Source organism: Panulirus ornatus, chromosome 19, assembly GCF_036320965.1.
Source record: "Panulirus ornatus isolate Po-2019 chromosome 19, ASM3632096v1, whole genome shotgun sequence".
NCBI lineage: Eukaryota > Metazoa > Arthropoda > Malacostraca > Decapoda > Palinuridae > Panulirus > Panulirus ornatus.
In genome coordinates this window covers 49,490,773-49,507,901 of record NC_092242.1, presented here as the reverse complement: position 1 = coordinate 49,507,901, position 17,129 = coordinate 49,490,773, and the positions used below count along the sequence as shown (strand labels likewise).

General features: G+C 41.3%; 1 protein-coding gene across 1 annotated transcript in view; it reads right to left on the bottom strand.

Moving 5' to 3' along the window:
* L (zinc finger protein Lobe) overlaps nucleotides 1–17,129 on the bottom strand; it is a 198,468-nt gene that overhangs the window by 22,472 nt on the left and 158,867 nt on the right. The window contains 2 exon segments of the mRNA XM_071673825.1: nucleotides 2,650–2,811; nucleotides 5,674–5,938. Coding sequence (XP_071529926.1) covers nucleotides 2,650–2,811; nucleotides 5,674–5,938 — 427 coding nt within the window.

Here is a 17,129-nt window from a genome sequence, read left to right as displayed (position 1 = left end):
ATGCACCAAAACCACAGCTTCCTTTCCACATCCTGGCCCCACAAAACTTTCCATAGTTTACCCCAGATGCTTTACATGCCCTGGTTCAATCCATTGACAGCACGTCAACCCCGGTATACCACATCGTTCCAATTCACTCTATTCCTTGCACGCCTTTCACCCTTCTGCATGTTCAGGCCCCAATCGCTCAACATCTTTCTCACTCCATCCTTCCACCTCCAATTTGGTCTCCCACTTCTCCTCACTCCCTCCACCTCTGACACATATATCCTCTTTGTCAATCTTTCCTCACTCATTCTCTCTATGTGACCAAACCATTTCTTCTGCTCTCTCAACCACACACTTTTTATTACCACACATCTCAAACCCTTTCATTACTTACTCGATCAAACCACCTCACACTACATACTGTCCTCAAACATCTCATTTCCAACACATCCACCCTACTCCGCACAACCACATAACATTGTTGGAACCACTATTCCTTCAAACATACCCATTGTTGCTTTCCGAGACAATGTTCTCACCTTTCACACATTCTTCAGCGCTCCCAGAACCTTCACCCCCTCCCCACCCTGTGACTCACTTCCGCTTCCATTGTTCCATCCGCTGCTAAATCCATCCTCAGATATCTAAAGCATTTCACTTCCTCCAGTTTTTCTCTATTCAAACTTACCTCCCAATTGACTTGTCCCTCAACCCTACTGTACCTAATAACCTTGCTCTTATTCACATTTATTCTCAGCTTTCTTCTTTCACACACTACCAAAATCAATCACCAGCTTCTGCAGTTTCTCACCTAAATCAGCCACCAGCACTGTATCATCTGCGAACAACAACTGACTCACTTCCCAGGCCCTCTCATCCAGAACAGACTGCATACTTGCCCCTCTATCCAAAACTCTAGCATTCACCTCCCTAACAACCCCATCCATAAACAAATTAAACAACCACAGAGGTATCATGCATCCCTGCTGCAAACCGACATTCACTGGGAACCAATCACTTTCTTCCTACTCATACACATGCCTTACATCCTTGATAAAAACTTTTCACTGCTTCTTGCAACTTGCCTCCCACACCATATACTCTTAATGCCTTCCACAGAGCATCTCTATCAACTCTATCATATGCCTTTTCCAGATCCATAATTGCTGCATACAAGTCCATTTGTATTTCTCACATACATTCTCCAAAGCAAACACCTGATCCACACATCCTCTACCACTTCTGAAACCACACTGCTCTTCCCCAATTTGATGCTCTGTACATGCCTTCACCCTCTCAATCAATACCCTCCCATATAATTTCCGAGGAATACTCAACAAACTTATACCTCTGTCATTTGAACACACCTTTATCCCCAATGCCTTTGTACAATGGCACTATGCATGAATTCCGCCAATCCTCAGGCACTTCACCATCAGCCATACATACATTGAATATACTTATTAACCAGTCAAGAACACAGTCAGCCCCTTTTTCAATAAATTCCACTGCAATACCATCCAAACCCACCGCCTTGCCGGCTTTCATCATCTGCAAAGTTTTCACTACCTCTTCTCTGTTTACCAAACTATTCTCCCTGACCCTCTCACTTCGCACACCACCTCGACCAGAGCACCTTATATCTACCACTCTATCATCTCACACATTCAACAAACCCTCAAAATACTAATTCAATTTCCTTCTCACATCACCAGTACCTGTTATTACCTCCCCATGAGCCCCCTTCCACCTATGTTCTCATTTGTTCTCTTGTCTTACATGCTTTATTTACCTCCTTCCAAGACATCTTTTTATTCTCCCAAAAATTTAACGATACTCTCACACTCCAACTCTCATTTGCCCTCTTTTTTACCTCTTGCACCTTTCTCTTGACCTCTTGCCTCTTTCTTTTATACATATCCCAGTCATTTGCACTATTTCTCTGCAAAAATCGTCCAAATGCCTTTCTCTTTTCTTTCACTAATATTCTTACTTCATCCCACCACCCACTACCCTTTCTAATCTGCCCATCTCCCATGCTTCTCATGCCACAAACATCTTTTGCACAAGCCATCACTGCTTCCCTAAATACATCCCATTCCTCCCTCACAGCCCTTATGTCCTTTGCTCTCACCTTTTTCCTTTCTGCACTCAGTCTCTCCTGGTACTTCCTCACATAAGTCTCCTGTATTGTTAGTTAACATGTTCCTTCAGCTTCAGTATGCTGAGCGACATATATTGTAAAAGGAAGTGCTCCTTAACATCTAAAAACTTTCATTTCCATTGTACTTTTCACCCATGAGAATCCAAGAATTCCCAGTCAATATGACCTACAGGTATAAAACAACACTGATGGAGGGTGTAGAACAACTGCTTAAGCATGTCTGAATGCGCAGTCCTCAATGTGGTAGGTTTTTCTGCTTTTGTAGTCAATGATTAAAATCCCAATTTTCTTTTTGTAAATCTACTGAAAGTGTATGCTGTATCTTGTCACATATTACAGGGCAGACAGGTTATGCATGTAAAAGGTAGTCATGCTTGCATGAACAAAAGACAAAAAAGCAATTGTAATTTCAATAAAATTATATTTTCACTAACATAATATCATATTCAAGAGGAATACTATCTAAATAGAGACAACAGAGATGAGAGGGTACCAACCTGTAGGTGGGCTTGGTTTCTACAATGTGCATGACAGATGGGGCACCGAACAGTAGTTACAGGGGAGAGTGTTGGTGATGGCTCCCCAACTGGAGAAACTGTTAGGTCTCCAGGTGAGGATCTTGCTCCTAGCTCTAATCCCCTTGGACTTAATAGTTGTTCCTGTAAACAAGAAGCAAGAGGTTAATGAAAATACTACATAAACAAGAAAGATAAGTTTTAAAAGCTGGTAAACCTTTTGTCTCAGTGGTAATGTCTTGCAAGCAAAGAAATATTCCTTGGGAAACACTGGTAGATTCACAATGTTTAAACCATAGTTCCGTTTCATAAAGGTGAAAAAAGAGTGCCAAAGACCCCTCTTCTTGGTTGAGGAAGGCTAAAGAGGACACCTTCATTACATCATGTGCTTTGGTGTAAAGCCCATGTAGAATTATTTCTTGACAAGTTGGGCTTTGAGGTTTAAGGGTGCACAAATGATGAAATCCAAGACCTTGAAGTGATTTAACTGGGGATATAGCATGATATTCTCTTGAAAAAATCTTTCTAGAAAAGATGATAATAGGACTATTTCTAAATTTTATGGTTTCTTGCTTATCCAAACAAATGGGTTGGAGATAATCTAGACCCATAACAGTTTATCATCAAAAACAAGATTCCACAGCCTGGACATTGTGCAGTTCACTAAATCTTCCTCTGGAGCCTAAAGCCATAAAGGAAAGAGTCTTTATAAGAAGACGACGAAATAAACTGCCAGAAAAAGGTATTTGACTGAAAGAGGTTTAAGATATTTGAAAGTTTCCATTTGGGCTGAAGTGGAAAGGCTCCTAGTCTTCTCAAAACAAATGACTGGATTAGTCTACCCTGGATAGGATCTGTCAAAGTAATGCTAAAACCCCTTGTAAGAGGTAATAATAGTGCTTGAATTGTATCTGTTGTAAAACAGGTTTGAGAGGAAGTCTATAAACAGAAAGGTCCTACACCTTCAGAGGCATCAGAATTTTAAAGGATGGTATGAAATGAATTTCAGACCAGCTAGTAATGCTTTCAGGTAAAGGTGAACGTTTGGTAAAAAGTCATCTGTTACGATTTCTCTAATCCTCTGTCTGTAGAGGTACTGAAAGAACCTAGGACTTTGAAGCAAGGGTCCTACCAAATGACTAAGGTGGTCTAGAAGAACCATAGGAATCATCTGAGATGTATGGCAAAGCTGAGAGTCTTTGGCATCAGGGTTGTCTGTCCAAAATGGGGGCTATCATTGTCACTAAACCCTGAAAAATAATGGCTATCATTGTCACTAAACCCTGAAAACTAATCAGTTATTTTGAAACTGGCCCAAATGATGAACTTGAGGAAAGACAATAATTTGGATTCAGTGATTCCAGACCAAGAAAAGAGCATCTGTTGCCAATGCCCGTACATGTAAAACTGGAGAAACATTAGTTGGAAGTAGCGCATTGTTTCTAGTGGCAGAGAAATCTACTAGAGGTGCCACTCCTAAGGTGAGAATTCACTTGAAAGCCTCCTTCCCTTGTGAGATCTCTGTAGCTACTGAGAAAATCTGCCTAGTCCTTTGTTTAACTCTAAGGGACTGCTATGGTATTGTTCATCAAATATTGAATTCCTTACCTGGGTCTCAGGATATTGTGGGATATGAAAAATGATGGAACTAACTATTTCCTGTATGCTGATGTGACATCCCTACCCAACAGCCTGCAGCTACATGACTTTCAGAAGTGGGGTGGTTGTAGGGATACTAAGAACAGCTGAGATTTCTCTCACATCTCTTTAGCAATGGAAAACACTTATATAGGCTATTAATGGTAAAAAGGTCAACTGGATATCTAAAGAAAGTTGATGTTGTCTGCTGTTTCCTAAAGAACATGAAATGGTATTAGCTGTTGTATTAAGGATTAAGTCAGGTACTACAGTACTTGATGCCCTGTCCCTTTAACATTTCTCTAACTCATAATTTTAAAAAAAATTGTGAAGGCCCCGAGCAACTGCCCAGTCTTCCCCGCCTTAAAATTGTCCATGCATATGACTGTAAATAATGACTACCTCTAACTATCATTAACTTCAATTTCATCGTGCTTACCCCACAAAGAAATGCACTCAACATATCTACATTTCTTGGTTTGTGATCCTACCCAATGGACATGGCCAGCTTCCTAAGCCTTTTAGCCCCAAAGAATAGGGATCCTGGGGTATGAGGATAAAAGTGTGATATCAACCACATTCCCATCTACATCAGTCAGATGAAGTGTAAAAAGGCATACATATTTTGTAGGAATGAAATTTGTAATACTGCAATTCCTAGACCGATCCCAAAAACTCCTAAAGAATGAATAATATAATCAGTATTGCAACTCCCAAAAAGAGGCTGAAAATCATGTATGAAAGATTCTAACGAATGATATTCTTGATGTTCTGTATATAGCTGCCTCACAAAATCTTTTATCCAAGCTATAAGGCTTACAGTAACCACTAGGAATCATGACTGTTAAAACACAATGTTTGTCTCCATCTGGTAAGGGAAGGGAATATGACCAATTCCTTTCAAGGTGGGTGTGAGTACAAGACTCCAAACAGGGACAAAGAAAAAGGAAGTAAAAATGTGATTCACTCTGAGTGAGAGCAGTTTTAATAGATTCTGAGTGTTATAGCGTGACCAAGTCAATGCATATGAGGTAAACAAATAACAAAAGAAAGAAAAAGATCCTCAGAATAAAATGAATGAATCAAGTATTGGGGAAAAGGTGGCAGTATAGAGCAATATATTTTGTAACTATCTAGAGTATGGTTTTCAAGGGATTCTCTGCATAAGTGAGAGGCAGCATGAGTAAACAAATATTATTGATTTTTCTTTAAGTTTTTTTTTATTTAATGCTTCTGGCAAAGTAACTAAGCCATGTACATATGAAGACAAATTCAAAATTTTTTCTATTGTAATTTTCTTGCATAAAGTACAATTAAATACTACTGTAAGTGGCATGACAAATAGGGTACAATTTTCTTAAAGCTTACTTTTTGCGTATCCTTTAAAAAGTGATTAAGAGCCTGAGAGTTAGTGTCTCCTGCAGTATCCCTCAGGAGCTGGGTGAGAGCATGGGTTTCTCCTGGTGCTTGAGCATCCTTGAGTAACTGATTAAGAGCATGTGCAGTAAGTTTCGCCTTGTGATTCTGCATGTGGGCGGTTAAAGCTGCTGCAGTGTTGTACCCACGGTTACATACAGAACACTGATACGGTTTCTGGGTGTCATGCGTCTTCTTGTGAATCTTGAGGTGGTCACTATAGGAAAAGAATGAATTGATATAAGAAATCCAACAAACATAAGAAATCCTAAGACACAGGAGACATGAAACAAATTACTCAGTCATGAACTACAGCAAAGATTAAAAATGATTTTACTGGAAAGTGGGACTCTCGAAATGCTATAAGAACAAGTGAATGATAGAAATAAAATATAAACTATAAAGTCAAGTACAACACACACATAACATTCACTCCCTACATCAATAACATTAACTCAAAATGAACACATAAACTAAATGCCCTCAGAACATCAACTGGCATCAAATTTGGACAAGAAAATTAATCCATCAACATTCTATGCAAACAATCCATCTGCTCTGCTTTAAACTGTGCCTAACCTGCAATCCAACCAAAACCAAATATAACAAAGCTGCATACCACACAAAACAGCACACTCAGAACATGCTCGGCATTCAATTTTAAGCAACAGCACTTGGATTCCTCCCATCCCAACCACTCTATAACCAATCATTAACCCCTGATTAGAAATAAAATACCCCTGCCTCACACTTCATTAACCTATATTCAAAGATCCCCCTTTACCAAGAAATATAACACAAATAAAACACATGCACCGAATAATCCACCAAACCCTAAACAATCAACCTCCCTACACAATCTTATACTCCAACCCTCCAGACATACACCCATCAGAAACCACATTCCCCAGACAAACACAAATCACACTCTTCTGCTTACGCTTTGGACATAGCTCATCACAACAAAACTACAAACACTGTTTCAACAAATCCCAAGACCCTTCATGCCCATGATATGACTACCATGAGTCAAGTGACTGAGCACTTACTACTCAACTTGACCTACATTTTCTGCTCACAGACACACACACAATATCACAACACTTTATAACCTATGGTCCCAACCAGTGGATGTGGCCAGCCTCTCGGGTACTGCAGGACCCTCATAAGAAGAGAAGGGTCTCCTGGAGTATGAAGTTAAGGTGAAGTACTATCCCACATCATAAGGTGACTAATGATGATGCCAAACCTTGTTGCTGACTGGGAGAATTCTTCACAGATTTGAGAGTTGCACACAGTAATTATTTCAGCAAATTATATGGATAAGAGTTATAAAAACAGGCCAAAATACACCTACAACGAAGATTTAATTACAAAGGCCACAAAGGCTTGAGACAATTTCTGTTCCTTTAAATGAATGTCAAACATTTTTCTCTCACTTCTTAAGCTAGGACAGCATCTCTCTGCAAAACATAGCACATTAAAGGTCATATGAAACACAATATCCTCAACCAAATTCATATCATACTTCTTTTTGCTAAACACCTGAATTCTTCTCATATCTTTTAGTCAATAATCTAGTTCAAATTTCTTCAACATTACAATAAAGTTATGGCTATCTTGAAGCCAAAACATCTAAATGAGGCAATCTATTCAAACAAATTATGGAAAACGATCTACTTACACTTTGCAGCCATTTCCTGCATTAGTGAGGTAGTGCCAGGATCAGACAACAAAATGGCCTCATAAGCTAACATCTATACTCCAGCTGTCATGCATAATGCTTTGAAACCAGAGCCTCTATCCACAATTAGGTCCTACTGACCTTTCTACTGACTGCTTCAAAAGCCCAGGTTTGGCTCAATGACAACACATCATCCCCTATATATCATATCATTCCAATCTGCTCTATCCCTTACAAGCCTGCCACCCTCCTGAACGATCAGGCCCTGATCCATCAAAGCATCTTTCACTCCATCTTTCCATCTCCTCCTTGTTCCCTTCACTTCTGACTTGTATACCCTCTACCCTCTTTGTCATCTTTTACTCACTCATCCTCTCCATTTGTCCAAACCACTTTTGCACACCCTCTTCATCTCTCTCATGGGTACACCTCTTACTATCACACCTCTCTCCTACCTTGTCATTTCTTATCTGATCAATCCACACCATGCCACATATTGTCCTCAAACATTTCATTTCCAACACATCCATCCTCTACTTTATGTTTTTGCCCAAGTCCCACTTCTTGCTTCTATAGAGCACCAACAGGCATGCTGTACCATCAAATACATCCATCTTTGCCCTTAAAGATAGTGACTTCTCTTTCCACACATTCCTCAATATGCTCAGAACCTTTGTCCCCTATCCAAACCTATGGCTCACTTCAGGTCCCATGGTTTTATTCGCTGCCATATCAGCTTCCAGGTATCTAAGACACTTCACTTCCTCTAATTTCTTTCCACTCAAACTCACACTCTCACTGACCTGTTCCTCTTCACTGCTAAACCTAATATCCTTGTTTTTATTTGCATGTACTCTCAACTTTCTCTTCTCACACACTCTCCTGAACTCAGACACCAGTCTCTGCAGTTTCCAACTTGAATCTGCCACAAGTGCAGTGTTATCAGCAAACAAAAGCCAACTCACCACCAAGGATCCCCCCCCCAACCCCAACAGATTGCATACCTGCTTCTCTCTCCAAGCCCCTTACTTTCATCTCCTTCACAATCATGGCAATAATCAAATAAAACAGCCATGGTAATGTCACACATCCATGATACAGGCCTACCCTTTCCTGGAACCACTTATCTTCCTCTCTTCCAACTCATACATGTGCTTTACTCTCTTGACAGAAGCTCTTTACTGTTATCAGAAGCTTTTCGGCCACACCATATATTTGCAACACCTTCCACAGAGCATCTATAACAATGCTACCATACGCTTTCCTGAGATCCATAAACACCGCATGTAGGTCTTTCTGTTTTTCCAAGTATTTTTTGCATTCATTCTTCAAAGCAAACACCTGATCCACACATTTTTTACCATTACTAAAGCCAGACTGCATACCTGCTTCTCTCTCCAAGCCCCTTACTTTCATCTCCTTCACCATCACTGCAATAATCAAATAAAACAGCCATGATAATGTCACACATCCATGTGCAGACCTACCCTTACCTGGAACCACTCATCTTCCTCTCTTCCAACTCATAAATCTGCCTTACTCTCTTGACAGAAGCCCTTCACTGTTATTAGAAGCTATTTGGCCACACCATATATTTGCAACACCTTCCACAGAGCGTCTATGACAATGCTACCATACATTTTCTCGAGATTCATAAACACCACATGTAGGTCCTTCTGTTTTTCCAAGTATTTTTTGCATTCATTCTTCAAAGCAAACACCTGATCCACACATTTTCTACCATCACTGAAGCCAGATTGTTTCTCTTCAGTCTGAACCTTTGTGCATGCCTTCTCCCTCTCATTCAGCACTCTCCTATACAACTTATCAGCAACACTTACAAACTTATACCTCTGTAATTTCAGTATAAATTCTTCACCTCATGCCTTCATACAATGGCACTAAATACCTCCTCATCTCTATTCACCAAGCCACTATGCATTACTCTCTCACTTAACTCCACATCCAAAGCATACTAAATTTGCCATCCTCTCACCGAACACAGTTAACAATCATTTAAAATGCTCAATCCAATTCTTCACCTCATATCAGTTTGATACCACTTCCCAACTGCCCCCTTCATCAATGTTCTGATTTTGTTCTTTCGTTTTTCTGGCATTACTAACCTCCTGTCAAAACTTTTTCTAATTCTTCCAGAAGTTTGCCGATACTTACTCACTGCACCTCTCATTTGCCCTCTTTTTCAGCCCCTTTACCTTTCTCATGACCTCCTGCCACTTTCTCTTGTACATTTCCCGATCATTTGCACTTCTCAGCAAATAAAGCCCATACACCTCTTCTTACTCTTTCATTAGCAACTCAACCTCCTCATCCCACCGCTCACTACCCTCTCTCACCTTTCCACCTCCCACCTGCAGCATGCCACACAATTTGCTTGTGCATGTAAGCAGTGCTTCCCTACAAACCTCCCACTCATCACTCAATCCCTTAGCTTCATTTGTCTCACACTTTGCTATTCTACATTCAATCTCTCCAGGTATCTCTTCTCACAAGCATTTTTCCAGTCTCACTCACTTGCCCAACCCACTTCCAACCCATATACTTTCCACTTTTCCTAAAGCCTCTACAAGCCCTCACTCCTGTCTCCACCAAGTAATGATCTGACATTCTACCAGTGGCACCTCTCAACACACACACACACACACACACACACACACACACACACACACACATCCAAGAGTCTCTCCTCTCCATGCCTATCGATTAGCCCCTTTTCTGTCTTTCCTACTCATCCATATATACTTATGTATGTCCCTCTTCTTAAACCAGGTATTGTCAATTACAGGTCCTTTTTCAGTAGACAAATCCATAAACTGTTCACCATTCTTCTTATTCACAACACCAGTTACCCCAGTTCACTATATCATACCCTCAACTGACATATTACCCAATCTCACATTCAAATCGCCCATCACTAATACTTGATCTCTTGCATTAAAACTACTGACAAACTCACCTTTGACCCTTCACCCACCCTCCACTTCCATGGTTCCATTTGCTGCCATGTCTACTTCCAGGTATCTAAAACACTCTAGTTTCTCCAATATATCTGTTTTCAAACTCATCCAAACTAACCAGTCTCTGCTCTACTAAACCTAATAACATTACTTTTATTCATATTGACTCTCAACTTTTACCATTCACACTCTTCCAAACTCAACACACAAACTTCTGCAGTTTCTCACTCAAAACTACCACCAATACTGTGCCATCAGCAAACAAGTGATCCACTTCCCAGGCCCCCCCTCACCCTACAGACTGCATATCTGCCCCCTCGTTTTAAGATCCATTCATTTACTTACTTAACCAAGTTAAAAAGCCATGATGACATCACACATCCCTGCTGCAAATGTGCTTTTACCTGGAACTAGCCATACTCCTCTCTACCTACTCACATACTCATCTTACTCTTTTGAAAATAACTCCTCACTGTTTCTCTTAGCTTTCCTCCCACACCATACATTTGTACCAACTTCCACAAAGCATCTCTATCAACCATATCATATGCTTTTTCCTGATCCAAGTATTTCTTACAAACATTTGTTAAACACCTGATTACATATTATCTGCCAGAAACCATATTGCTCCTCCCCATTCTGATGCTCTACACACCCTCTTAATCACCAGTCTTCCATATAACTTATAAGCTATGCTCATCAAACTTAAACCTTTTAATATGAACACTCACTTTTGTCCCACTTCCCCTCTTTTATACAATCAATCTATTCATGCACTGTCAATCCTCAGGCATCTCCCTATGATCCAAACATACAGCGAAAATCCTAACTAACCAATCATCAACACAGTTACACCCTTTTTTATGAAATTAAACTAATACCATCCACTCCAATTCCCTTGCCACATTTTGTCTCATGCAAGGCTTTCCTCTTCTCTCTTCACCAAACCACTTTCCATGGCTCTCTTACTTTGCATACCTTCTTCATCCAAACACTCTATATCTGTCACCCTTTTATCAAACACATTCAGCAATCCTTCAAAGTATGCACTCTATCTCCTCTTCACCTTAACACTACCTATTACCACTTCCCCATTTGTTCCCTTCACTGATGTTCCAAGGTGTGTAATCTTTTTTGTTTGTTTTTCTCACACTATTTACCACCTTCCAAATATCTTTTTTCTCCTAAAATCTGCCTTCTTTTTCAGCCCTTGCACTTTCCTCCTTGATCCCCTGCCACTTACTCTCATACATCTTTCAATCACTCGCACCCCTTTCCTGTAGGTACCACCCATATACCTTTCATTTCTCTTTCACTAGCAACTTTAATTCATCATCCCACCACTCACTACCCTTTCTCACCAGCTCACCTCCTACATCCTGCATGCCATACACTTCTCTCACAAATTCTGGCACTGGTTCACTAAATACCTTCCATTCCTCACCCACCCCCATGAATTCGTTTACTCTCACCTTTTGCCATTCTGCAATAACTCTCTTCTGGTACTTCTTCATACAGAACTCTTTTCCAAGTTCACTTTTTTTTCACCATCCTCTTCTCATTCACTTCTTTCCTTATTTACGAAAACACCTACAAATCTTCACCCTTGCCTCCACCCCAATCACCAGTCCTTTTACTGAATACCCCAAACTCCAGTTATACCTTCAATTACCTCATTATTCACTTTTGCATCTAACTCACTCATCACCAGCACTTGGTCTTGCATCAAAACTGCTGACACATATATTCAGCTGCTCCCAAACACTCACCACTCTTCATCTTTCTTCTTGTGGCCAGGTGCATAAGCACTAGTAAGCAATTACTTCTAATAAACCATTCACTGATCCCATATCAGTCTGGATGTCACTCCCTGACAATTATTCAAACATTACTACAACTCCTGCTTCAGAAGTGGTGCTACCCCTTCCTTGGCTCTTGCCCTCACACTACCCCTTGACTTTAACCATAAGACATTCCCAAACCATTCTTCCCCCCTTACTCTTGAGCTTTGTTTCACTCAAGAGTTAGAACATCCAGGTTCCTTTCCTCAGACTTAGTACAGTATCAATCTATATTTTCTTCTCTTCTCAGTTACATCCACACACATTCAGACATCCTAGCCTGAGCCTTTGAGGAAGATGAGCACTCCTTGCTTGGATCCTTCTTCTGTTCCACCTTTTAGAAACAGATATGCAAAAAGGGGAGAGTTCCCAGCTCCCACTCCTCTTTCTCGTCTTTTACAACATGCAGGGAATATGCGGGTGGGTAGAATTCTTTTTCCCATATCTCCAGGGATATATATTCATTTATTTTCTATTATACTTAACCGCCGTCTCCCGCGTTAGCAAGGTAGCACAAGGAAACAGACGAGGAATGGCCCAACGCACCCACATACACACATATATACATAAACGTACGTATACATTTCAACGTATACATACCTATATCATATTATATTATCATATTATACTTTGTTGCTTCAAAACCACTAACACACTAATTCAGCTGCTCCCAAAACACTTGCCTCTCATGATCTTTCCTCTCATGCCCAGGTGCATATGCACCAATAATCACCCATCTCTCTCCATCAACTTTCAGTTTAACCCATATTAATCGAGAATTTACTTTCTTACATTCTATCACATACTCCCACAACTCCTGTGTCAGGAGTATTGCTACTCCTTCCCTTGCTCTTGTCTTCTCACTAACCCCTGACTTTACTCCCAAGACATTCCCAAACCACTCTTCCCCTTTACCCTTGAGCTTCGTTTCAATCAGAGCCAAAACATCCAGGTTCCTTTCCTCAAACATACTACATATCTCTCCTTTTTTCACATCTTGGTTACATCCACACACATTTAGGCACCCCAATCTGAGCCTTCGAGGAGGATGAGCACTCCCCGCGTGACTCCTTCTTCTGTTTCCCATTTTAGAAAGTTAAAAAAAAATACAAGGAGGGGAGGATTTCTGGCCCCCCGCTCCTAAGAATTAGTCTCCAGACACACACAACCAGCCACTGCAACAGGAAGACCGGGTTATAGTGATGGGTGATTTGAATGCAAAGGTGAGTAATGTGGCAGTTGAGGGAATAATTGGTATACATCGGGTGTTCAGTGTTGTAAATGGAAATGGTGAAGAGCTTGTAGATTTATGTGCTGAAAAAGGACTGATGATTGGGAATACCTGGTTTAAAAAGCGAGATATACATAAGTATACTTATGTAAGTAGGAGAGATGGCCAGAGAGCATTATTGGATTACGTGTTAATTGACAGGCGCGCGAAAGAGAGACTTTTGGATGTTAATGTGCTGAGAGGTGCAACTGGAGGGATGTCTGATCATTATCTTGTGGAAGCTAAGGTGAAGATTTGTATGGGTTTTCAGAAAAGAAGAGTGAATGTTGGGGTGAAGAGGGTGGTGAGAGTAAGTGAGCTTGGGAAGGAGACTTGTGTGAGGAAGTACCAGGAGAGACTGAGTACAGAATGGAAAAAGGTGAGAACAATGGAAGTAAGGGGAGTGGGGGAGGAATGGGATGTATTTAGGGAATCAGTGATGGATTGCGCAAAAGATGCTGGCATGAGAAGAGTGGGAGGTGGATTGATTAGAAAGGGTAGTGAGTGGTGGGATGAAGAAGTAAGAGTATTAGTTAAAGAGAAGAGAGAGGCATTAGGACGATTTTTGAAGGGAAAAAATGAAATTGAGTGGGAGATGTATAAAAGAAAGAGACAGGAGGTCAAGAGAAAGGTGCAAGAGGTGAAAAAAGGGCAAATGAGAGTTGGGGTGAGAGAGTATCATTAAATTTTAGGGAGAATAAAAAGATGTTCTGGAAGGAGGTAAATAAAGTGCGTAAGACAAGGGAGCAAATGGGAACTTCAGTGAAGGGCGCAAATGGGGAGGTGATAACAAGTAGTGGTGATGTGAGGAGATGGAGTGAGTATTTTGAAGGTTTGTTGAATGTGTTTGATGATAGAGTGGCAGATATAGGGTGTTTTGGTCGAGGTGGTGTGCAAAGTGAGAGGGTTAGGGAAGATGATTTGGTAAACAGAGAAGAGGTAGTAAAAGGTTTGCGGAAGATGAAAGCCGGCAAGGCAGCAGGTTTGGATGGTATTGCAGTGGAATCTATTAAAAAAGGGGGTGACTGTATTGTTGACTGGTTGGTAAGGTTATTTAATGTATGTATGACTCATGGTGAGGTGCCTGAGGATTGGCGGAATGCGTACATAGTGCCATTGTACAAAGGCAAAGGGGATAAGAGTGAGTGCTCAAATTACAGAGGTATAAGTTTGTTGAGTATTCCTGGTAAATTATATGGGAGGATATTGATTGAGAGGGTGAAGGCATGTACAGAGCATCAGATTGGGGAAGAGCAGTGTGGTTTCAGAAGTGGTAGAGGATGTGTGGATCAGGTGTTTGCTTTGAAGAATGTATGTGAGAAATACTTAGAAAAGCAAATGGATTTGTATGTAGCATTTATGGATCTGGAGAAGGCATATGATAGAGTTGATAGAGATGCTCTGTGGAAGGTATTAAGAATATATGGTGTGGGAGGCAAGTTGTTAGAAGCAGTGAAAAGTTTTTATCGAGGATGTAAGGCATGTGTACGTGTAGGAAGAGAGGAAAGTGATTGGTTCTCAGTGAATGTAGGTTTGCGGCAGGGGTGTGTGATGTCTCCATGGTTGTTTAATTTGTTTATGGATGGGGTTGTTAGGGAGGTGAATGCAAGAGTTTTGGAGAGAGGGGCAAGTATGAAGTCTGTTGGGGATGAGAGAGCTTGGGAAGTGAGTCAGTTGTTGTTCGCTGATGATACAGTGCTGGTGGCTGATTCATGTGAGAAACTGCAGAAGCTGGTGACTGAGTTTGGTAAAGTGTGTGAAAGAAGAAAGTTAAGAGTAAATGTGAATAAGAGCAAGGTTATTAGGTACAGTAGGGTTGAGGGTCAAGTCAATTGGGAGGTGAGTTTGAATGGAGAAAAACTGGAGGAAGTGAAGTGTTTTAGATATCTAGGAGTGGATCTGGCAGCGGATGGAACCATGGAAGCGGAAGTGGATCATAGGGTGGGGGAGGGGGCGAAAATTCTGGGAGCCTTGAAGAATGTGTGGAAGTCGAGAACATTATCTCGGAGAGCAAAAATGGGTATGTTTGAAGGAATAGTGGTTCCAACAATGTTGTATGGTTGCGAGACATGGGCTATGGATAGAGTTGTGCGCAGGAGGATGGATGTGCTGGAAATGAGATGTTTGAGGACAATATGTGGTGTGAGGTGGTTTGATCGAGTAAGTAACGTAAGGGTAAGAGAGATGTGTGGAAATAAAAAGAGCGTGGTTGAGAGAGCAGAAGAGGGTGTTTTGAAATGGTTTGGTCACATGGAGAGAATGAGTGAGGAAAGATTGACCAAGATGATATATGTGTCGGAGGTGGAGGGAACGAGGAGAAGAGGGAGACCAAATTGGAGGTGGAAAGATGGAGTGAAAAAGATTTTGTGTGATCGGGGCCTGAACATGCAGGAGGGTGAAAGGAGGGCAAGGAATAGAGTGAATTGGAGCGATGTGGTATACCGGGGTTGACGTGCTGTCAGTGGATTGAATCAAGGCATGTGAAGCGTCTGGGGTAAACCATGGAAAGCTGTGTAGGTATGTATATTTGCGTGTGTGGACGTATGTATATACATGTGTATGGGGGTGGGTTGGGCCATTTCTTTCGTCTGTTTCCTTGCGCTACCTCGCAAACGCGGGAGACAGCGACAAAGCAAAAAAAAAAAAAAAAAACTTTGTTGCTGTCTCCCTCGTTAGCGAGGTAGCGCAAAGAAACAGACGAACGAATGGCCTAATCCACCCACATACATATGTATATACATACATAGACATACACATATATACTTTTTTTTTTTTTTTTATACTTTGTCGCTGTCTCCCGCGTATTGCGAGGTAGCGCAAGGAAACAGACGAAAGAAATGGCCCAACCCCCCCCATACACATGTACATACACACGTCCACACACACAAATATACATACCTACACAGCTTTCCATGGTTTACCCCGGACGCTTCACATGCCTTGATTCAATCCACTGACAGCACGTCAACCCCTGTATACCACATCGCTCCAATTCACTCTATTCCTTGCCCTCCTTTCACCCTCCTGCATGTTCAGGCCCCGATCACACAAAATCTTTTTCACTCCATCTTTCCACCTCCAATTTGGTCTCCCTCTTCTCCTCGTTCCCTCCACCTCCGACACATATATCCTCTTGGTCAATCTTTCCTCACTCATTCTCTCCATGTGCCCAAACCATTTTAAAACACTCTCTTCTGCTCTCTCAACCACGCTCTTTTTATTTCCACACCTCTCTCTTACCCTTACGTTACTTACTCGATCAAACCACCTCACACCACACATTGTCCTCAAACATCTCATTTCCAGCACATCCATCCTCCTGCGCACAACTCTATCCATAGCCCACGCCTCGCAACCATACAACGTTGTTGGAACTACTATTCCTTCAAACATACCCATTTTTGCTTTCCGGGATAATGTTCTCGACTTCCACACATTTTTCAAGGCTCCCAAAATTTTCGCCCCCTCCCCCACCCTATGATCCACTTCCGCTTCCATGGTTCCATCCGCTGACAGATCCACTCCCAGATATCTAAAACACTTCACTTCCTCCAGTTTTTCACCATTCAAACTCACCTCCCAATTGACTTGACCCTCAGCCCTACTGTACCTAATAACCTTGCTCTTATTCACAT